The sequence below is a fragment of the Aedes aegypti genome, chromosome 2 (genome assembly GCF_002204515.2).
Source record: "Aedes aegypti strain LVP_AGWG chromosome 2, AaegL5.0 Primary Assembly, whole genome shotgun sequence".
In the NCBI taxonomy this organism is placed as follows: Eukaryota; Metazoa; Arthropoda; class Insecta; order Diptera; family Culicidae; genus Aedes; species Aedes aegypti.
The window spans coordinates 155072468-155081257 of record NC_035108.1 but is presented as its reverse complement, the minus strand read 5'-3'; the positions used below and the strand labels follow the sequence as shown (position 1 = coordinate 155081257).

General features: G+C 35.0%; 1 protein-coding gene across 1 annotated transcript in view; it reads right to left on the bottom strand.

The window, feature by feature from the left end:
- Positions 1-1193: 1193 nt before the first annotated feature.
- LOC5579452 overlaps positions 1194-8790 on the bottom strand; it is a 108443-nt gene continuing 100846 nt past the window's right edge. The window contains exons 7-8 of the mRNA XM_021842854.1: positions 2595-2881; positions 1194-2271 (exon numbers count right to left, since the gene is read on the bottom strand). Coding sequence (XP_021698546.1) covers positions 2182-2271; positions 2595-2881 — 377 coding nt within the window. The 3' untranslated portion in view covers positions 1194-2181. The remainder of the gene's footprint in view (positions 2272-2594; positions 2882-8790) is intronic.

Below are 8790 nucleotides of genomic sequence, written 5' to 3'. Positions count from 1 at the left end.
TTATTGGTAGCGTTCGGGTTAGTGAGTGGTTTTTTCCATGCTTGCTTGGAGATTTATTTGGAAAATATTAGAACAATTATTAAAAGAAGCTCTTGGAGATGATGGGTTTGTTTTAATTCCACGTAGAGAAATTTCTAAAAAGTAGCTCATCGTCCAACGGTTGGATTTGGCATATTTTCCTGAAAAATGAAAAAGTTCTTAGAATTTACCAATTTCAAAACCGAACAATAATTTTGTCAAAACATCAATTAAAATTCAATTTTTGTCAATGAATAGTTTGAGTTCCGCCGTATACATTCGATCACTCATCAAATTTTACGTGTTATATTTTTTTCGATAAATAAAAATGTTTCTTAGCCTTTTGTGAAGCTAGGAATTTCATATTTCAAATTTTCAGCAGTTCAAATAATTTTGTCCTCAAAGTTATGTTAAATAATGATGATGAAATTAATCGGAAACTCCGTGAAAATGATCGGTCAGTCTACCTGAATTATTGTTCAGTAGTTTTGCCGAAAAAAAACTGTCACTATCTGATGAAGTCATACTGAGTTCGTCACTTATCCTTGACAGCCTAGTTGTAGTAGAACATGAATTCAGTCTCAAATCTCTTAATGAAAACCAAAAACAAAAAAAAAATCGATTCAGAATAAATCTTTTGCCAATCTATCAACTGCAATCGATAGTAGGGATACCAATACATGTTTTAAAAATATAAATTATAATTCTTTGAAAAAGCATGCATACATATTCAAGTTTTTTTTTTCTAAAAAACTATCAAAGTTACGTTTTACGGTACTACAAATTGTTGTTAATGTGATAAATCTATTGATAAAATTGCCTCCAAAGCATTACTATCTGACATTCAAATTAATTACAGTGTGAGATACGATTATAAAAGATTCAGCTCATTGGTTCGGCGCTTTCACTTTGTTTCATTGAAACACCCATTCGATGAAACACAGATAAACAGATTCCCAGCCTAACAGTGACGTACAACATTCCGAAATTCCCAAACAGCAAATTTTACAGCATGACTCAGCAGTGGAAATAATATTTGCTTAGTAAAGAAACTTTTCACGCGATTTTTCATTGAAAAATAAGTTCTTTAAATCCCTTTAATTCTTCTAGCAAAACCTAATGATGCGTAGTATCAGTTTGTTATTAATTTTAGAATTCTTCCGATTTCTCATTAGAAAATGCTAGTTATAAACGCTATACCTTCAACTTTTGGAAACATTTGTTTGCAGAGCAATTATTGTATGTTTGTATTTTAGTTAATAGTTTGAATATATATCGCCACAGAAACTGGTACCAAACTCAATCAACTGCTGATTTGAGGGCAATAAGGTTAACACAACTCGTAGAAGTCTCTAGCTATTCATTCTATTTTACTTGTGCTAATCGTTAACGAACTAACCGGTGGAAGAAGAATGTTCCTTCTGCCGAGTTAACTGCTGTTGTCTGGTTTGAGTTACATTTCAATTCATTGATTTAGTTCTGGTTAATGTTCTCGCGAGCGTTGTACTTTTTCTCGTTACATGAATTTCTTCATCAGACGTGCGTATCGAATGATTCTGTCATAAGATTTTTTTTCTTCTGTTGTCTCAATTCGTGATGTTTTTCGATTTTTATAGTTCTCTAAATCAAAACGGAACTTATTCAACTGGTTGAGCTGACCGCTGTCGGGTTGAATATTGCTTATATAATGGCTTTAGTTGTAGAATACTGCAGATTTTATTTGTTGAATTTGCTCACATTTAACTTCGAATCTGAGACTCAGATGCACTATATGGAACATGGAACTTTAGACTTTTATTGGGGTTTTTGTCCTATCAGTCAACTGATACTACAGTGTTTAGGGAACAAGAGCTAAATCGATTCGATTCATAACCAGATTTTTTGTTAGTTTTGATTTGTTTGGTCTACTGTTCAACTGGCTCTTCACCATTGTCATCCTGTTGTTTCCGCTTTGCATTCGTTTTTGTTGTTGTGTTTTTGTTGTTGTAATAATCTAGACTACGCCTGAATTACACTATATAAACGTCGTACTTAATAGTGTAACTTATCTAAAAATTCCATAAAATGTCTATTCAACAATGATGATAACCTCTAGGTTGTATCTGTCGTGGTTGTGTGTGAGTTTGAGATTTTGTGTCACTTAGTCGTGGTTTGCACCGTTCATTATTTTAGTAGCTCAGTGGAACTGCAGGGCCCATCGTAGCCACCACACATACTATCACTAGCAGATCTCTGGCTTAGGTTTGGAGAAAACTGAAAGTAAGGGAGATGAATGTTAAATTGGGAATGCAATAATAATATCACAGAGACACAGACGTAATACTTAGAACAAATTCCTTTTGAATCGCCCAGTTCACACCATCGCAATCTGGTGAGCATGTTGCCCAAAATACTGATTTGTGCAACAAGACCTGCTGAAGGCGCTAGTGTGAAACGTCTAACGAAAAGGAATGCGGTGCGCATCTAGTTGTGAGGTTTGAAACACGAATATGAAATGATCGTTAAATGAGAAGCCCGTGGGAATTTCTTCAGTGCTACGTCTGTTTGTCTCTGATCATATCGTAAACCACTCCTACCTCCTGGGTTTCATCAACTGACGGCAGCAGGTCGTCTATCGAGTTCGGCGTCATCGGGCTAGGGGTGGTGAGAATGGGTTTGTTCATCGGACACGATATCACATCGCCGATAATTATATTGGGTTTGATTTTCTGCAGCTGTTGTTGCTCCTGCAGTCGGACCAAGTGTTTCTTCATTTCCTGCCGCAATTCCTTCTGTTGGATCTCCTGCTCGAATCGACGCATGCTGTAACTTCGAACCGACGACGTTGTACTGTGCACAGAAGCTAAACTTGGTCTTCGTGAACCTGGTTGCGTTGAAACGAGGAAAAAAGAAAGGCAAAATGGAAACGGAAATGGACGAGAAGATAAAAGGAAAACGATTATTCGAGCCTCGAACAAGTCCTGAATCATCAACGGAAACGAAAAAATAGCATGTTTTCGAGAGTAACGATACAAAGTAAACGAGGAATTCATCTTAATGTACGGCAGTTGCGTAATGCATTAGGTAATTGGATTAATTGCGTCTTGAGGTGGCATTTGCTAGCATTATAGGAGAGCTGGAGCAGGCTTTTCCGCTTTTATTGGAATGAAATGTTGATGTTTGCACAAAAAGCAAGCAGGTGCACGATTAACATGAACAGTGTGGAGCAAATAGTGAATGGAATGAAAATATTACGTTTTTTTTAATATTTCATCAGTCATGTATCTAAACAGTTTTCTCGAAGGACAGTATGTAATAATTTCTAACACCCTAAAATCATAGCAATACTTAAACGTTCTAAATTTCGTCTTTTCCGAGCTAATAAAACTGGAGCAAATGTCAAAACTGTAGAAGCGGTTTTCTCAGTAATAATCCTCAAATCGAAATAAAATAAAATCACACAGCTATTTTATTTCGTAAATTAAAAGACTGTGTGTTTTTATTTTTTGATTCGAAGATCATTATGGAGAAAACTGCTTCTTCAGGTTTGCTCCAATTTTACTAGGGCCTTACCATTTCAAATCTTGCCCCTTGATTGAAATCGATGAAAGTAAAGGCGGTACCGTAAAATCGGGTGTAATTGATCATCGTATCACACGATTTTATTTATTCCTAATGGAGCACAAATATCAATGTTAGCTGCAGTAAATGAACGTTGTTTGCCGTAACTATTGTCGAATTGTGTGTTGTGAAGTTTTTTGCGGTGAAGAATGTTAATTACTATGAAAATAATGTAAAATTTCAAAATCATGCACGGTGCAGTATTGACAAACACCTGAAAATTTGTGAGGATGCTTGTGATATATCCCCAAACATGATTTCATCACCAAAACTCGTTCCAATTAGCTCAAATGGTTGAAATGATTGAATTTCTGTTAGATATCAATGAATTCCTTAGGAAATTGCATACATTTAGGCGTTTCCGCGTAATTCATGAAATTTAACTATTCGTTATTTATATAAATATTGCATTGCTAAGAATTTGACAAGCATATTCAGATTAAGGGAGCTCAAATTTATCATGTAGAGTTGTTTTGAAAACTAACAATAATGACATTGACAAGTGATCAATTTCACCCCGAAATGAGATTCCCTGATTTTTTATTTTAGAGATATTTGTTAACACTAAAATGACATGTGTTAGAAAATTTCGGTATATGAGTCGATGAGGCACACCTTTGTACTTGTTTTCCTGCATTAAGTTGTTTGGCATTGTTAACATTATAGAAAACAGACTAGAAAAACCGTGAAAAATGATCAATTTCACCCGAAATTACGGTACTTGGTATTGGAAATAAGTACTAAAAATAATATAATTGTTTTCATGGTAAAAACTAAAGAGACTAGAATACGTTTTAAAAATAAACTTACATTGCCGCTTTTAGTGCAATTTATGAACCCAAGTCATACATAGTAGGAGCAAGGTAGCGCTAGTGCTGACCATTTGGTTGACGATTTTTCCGTGATTTGAAAATATTGAAGCGCTGAACATCAGATGTTCATGATATATGAATTGCAATGAGATTTATTTTATTGTATAAGAAAATCTTGTTTGGGAATGAACTTCAATCGAGTTTTGTGAAGCAAGCGATGCTCAAAATAACACACCATCAGGGTCGGTGTACTAATAGTCGATCAATCACTTATTCATCGAAAATCTAATAATAAATCCAGCGTTATTGTTTTTACGTCATCTTAATGCTTCGGATGCTACGGAAAATTATGTTTTCCTATTTAATACCGTTTGAGCCATAAAAGGCAAAATGCATATAGAAGCACGTTTTCTAATTTTTCCTATAGTAGTACTAGGCAAAACTCAAATCTAAATCATACTTAAGCTCTTAAATTTTCCATATGAAGAGTAGATCAAAAACTTTTGATTGGTACAGGTTGGACTCGATTATCCGGAGACTCGATTATCCGGTGACTCGATTATCCGGGATTCGATTATCCGGAATATATTTTTCGACATTCTTGTTTGTGAGTGAAAAAATAATGCATCAATTTTGATATAATTTAATATTGCAATATACAATATGAATGGTTTAGCAGTTTTGGACGTAGGTAAGAAAAGGTTTTTTTTTGTGTATGACTGTCAAAAATTTATTACTCTTCTCTTGTTCCTAGAAATAATTTCTGGCTACGCCATTGCATCATATAAATAAAGCAACAAAAAAGATATTGTTAATGTTCTTTTATCGCAGATTTTAATTTTTCTTTCAGCGATTCGATAATCCAAAGTGAAAAAAAAATCTATACTCCGGATAATCGAGTCCGACCTGTACTGAATTTTTCGGTCGACTACAGCTACATCAACTACAGCCGAGTCATTTTGATTGACTCGACTTATAAAATTGACCCCTTAATATTTTTTTGTACCAAATGGGGCTTTAAATCATTGGTACTTCAATAGCAAACAATTATTTTAATTTTTTTGGAATGATTTTCAGTTAAACGGCCGTTAAAAGTCACTAATGCGACTATTTGAATATTATAAAAAAATATTTTTTATCTTTTGATATACTTAAGGCCATATTTTATAAGTCGTGTCGATCAAAATGACTGGATTGGAGTCACTGTCGACCAAAAAATTCGTTCGACACTGCTTTGTCAGTCGATTTTTTGACGATTGCCCTTTATGTGACTGGATTACTATGGCAGTCGACGACATTTGAAATATATTCGAAATTTGATTGACAGTGACTACAGACCAGTCACATGAATATGCTCGATGTAAAAAATAGTTAAGTCTTTCATCCTTTTTAACAGCAGGGTACTGCTTTTTATAGTTTAATGGCGGTTTGTAATTTCTCATCGTAATAGACTGTTTTCATCACGTCAAACGGCATTCTCTCCTGTACTAAGGGGTCTATTTTGTAAATCGAGACAATTTATGTGAATCGTCAGCAGTCACTGTCGAACACAGTAGGCATGCATATCTCAGAAGTCACCCGTCGACTATCGTAGAATCCTGTCACCCATAACTGTCGAATAATGCGAGTAACAGAGTTGTGTCGAGCGAAATTTTTGGTCGACAGTTACTCCAGTCGAGTCAATTTTCAGAAATTGGCAAAATGCATGCCTGATTCCAGGGACGAAATTCTCAATCTACCCTCGCCTACATTGATACTTGCTGGGTAGAATTTTCGTTGAATTTTATTTGTTTTTATCCACACCTTGACAACACAACAAAGATTGGTAAAGCTCTTGCGCAAGATTGTCAGTTTCCATTTAACCTGCTGATACTCAACCGCTATGTGGTAATCGGAAACAAAAATTGATATTCATTCTAACCAGCTGGACTATTTTTACATTCCATTTCGGGAAGTTGTAATTTTTGCACGAAGCACACTAAACACACGTCAATATAATCGATTCCGTGTATCGGATCGTTCATTACCCGTATAGCAGCAAATTTTTAAATTAATATGAACCTCATTGATAATCAAATTTCTAAAATTGACACTCTTCTGCTTCTGATAGTCAAAAACATCAACGACATACGGGCATCGTTGTTTGTTTTGTTCATCTATTTTTGTGTCATCTTCTCTGGTACAATCATATTGTTGGTGGTGCGGTTACTTTGATGGTGGCATAAATTTCAGTGAATCGAGTATAGTGAGCATGTTTTTTTGTCCCTGCCTGATTCCATAAAGTGCCTTTGAACGAAATTGCTAAAAATGTTGTACGTTGTTTTCATGAAAAACGAAAAAATCACCAACAAAATTTCTCAGAGTGTTCACAATCACTTGTAAATCATTCTCACATAGTCTTGTACCGAATATTCAACGAGATTTAAATGGAAATCCTAACCTGATCTATCATAATTCTAAGCAAGATTGTCAAATAATACTGGGATTGATTTTTACAGAAACCTCGAGGGAATTTTTTACAGAATTCTCAGAAATTTTTATCTTAGTGAGGTGCGAATATTGATTACATGCATTTGTTAAGGCTCAAGAATCCATCATTCAATCATCAACGATCATCAACAATTAAAAACCAGTTTTATTGTTCAAATTTAAAGAAATCCTTAAGAAAATCTATCACTGCATTCCAGATAGCAATTGTAATGCAATGATAGATTTTCTTGAGCATTGCTTCAATTTTGAGCAGAAAAACTGGTTTTGAAAATATCTAAAACGTTGATGGTTATTTTCCTCTTAAAAGTATCGAATATTCATAAAATTTCCTAACAACAATCTTTCTCATTGGTTGACAACCGTTATATCTTACAAAAATTGTTAGTTTAATAGGCATAAATAAGATCTTCTCTTGAAATGAGTGACATGGCTCTATGATTATTTGTTTACTAACTAGCAATACATATATTTTTAATAACAATTGGATCTTTTGCTAAAATATGTAAATGTTATAAAAATGTAAATAAAACTTCTGCAAAGATCTAGATAGGAAAGGTATTTTCATTGAGATCTACAAGGGATAGTCAAATGGTTGAGGTAGCCTGAATTCAAATGCTTGTAATTTCAAAAAAAATGAAGAGATTGGATGCATTCGGAAGCATTCTGTTGAACTTTTTGATGGTCTTTATTCTAAGATGGTTGAGTACAAACTGATTATTTTTCACAGCGCTAGGGTCACGGCTGGTGATAGCCATTGACTACTATGTTAGTGGCTAACATTTCTCCCTTCATATACGGCTCAAATCTGGATGGCATCCAGATCACGCTCTGTGGCTGGATTGATGATGCTTCTGAAACAGGTGGCTGGTTTTCTTCTCCATGCCTCGGTTGTGGTTGATTGGTCTGTGAGTGACCTCGATTGGGAACCACTTCGAATTGATTGGCACTTGCATCGAATTCCCGGTTGGGAACTGCTGGTACCACTTGAACATCGATTAGTGGTTGAATGGAAACATGAGGTGGTTCCTGCTCGGCTTAACCCTGTTGAGAGGCGTGCTGTACAGCTGGTCTTGGAGTCCAAACATATCCACCAGGGAATCTATGACATTTGGTCGAATGACATTTAGTCGAATGACGTTTGGTCGAATGACATTTAGTCGAAAGTACATTTGGTCGAATGGACATTACGTCGAATGGACATTTGGTCGAAAGAAAATTTGCTTATAGAAGCATATGATATTTTGCTAAAAGGATTTTTAGTCGAATAGGGATTTTTCAGTTTATTTTACAGAGTGTAGTTTTGACGATAAAACTCAGTGATAGAATCATTGGAAAAGGTGACGGTCTATTACTAGCATATGCTCGTACAACATGATAGACTGCAAGAAACCTGCATTGGTGTATTGGTATTTCTTAGACAAACTTCAAAGGTTCAATATGCGACATGCCTAATTATGGAATTTCATTTGATAACACAGACTCCCCCACAAACTCGACTTCTTGCGTTGGTGGCGTTACTTGATGTCATTTTTCTCATTCAAGCTTATTCTGCGGGTCGGATGAATCGCGACAAGCTGATATCAAATGAAGGCAAATCAACTTTTTACATAGGTCAACTCGTCTCACCTCACACAATACACAGGATTAACACAATTCTCTTGTTTGATTATTTTCGATTGAACCAATTATCAACTTATTATTAATTGAATCCATCGACACCGTTTTCAAATCCACGTGTTTACCCAAGAAATTTAATGTAGCTTAAAGTCAAAATCATAACAATTAGTAGGAAAACGAATTATATAGGTAATACTTTTAGTTCACTTCGTCAAAATCGTTGTAAATAAAATAGTTGTGTCACATTGCCATT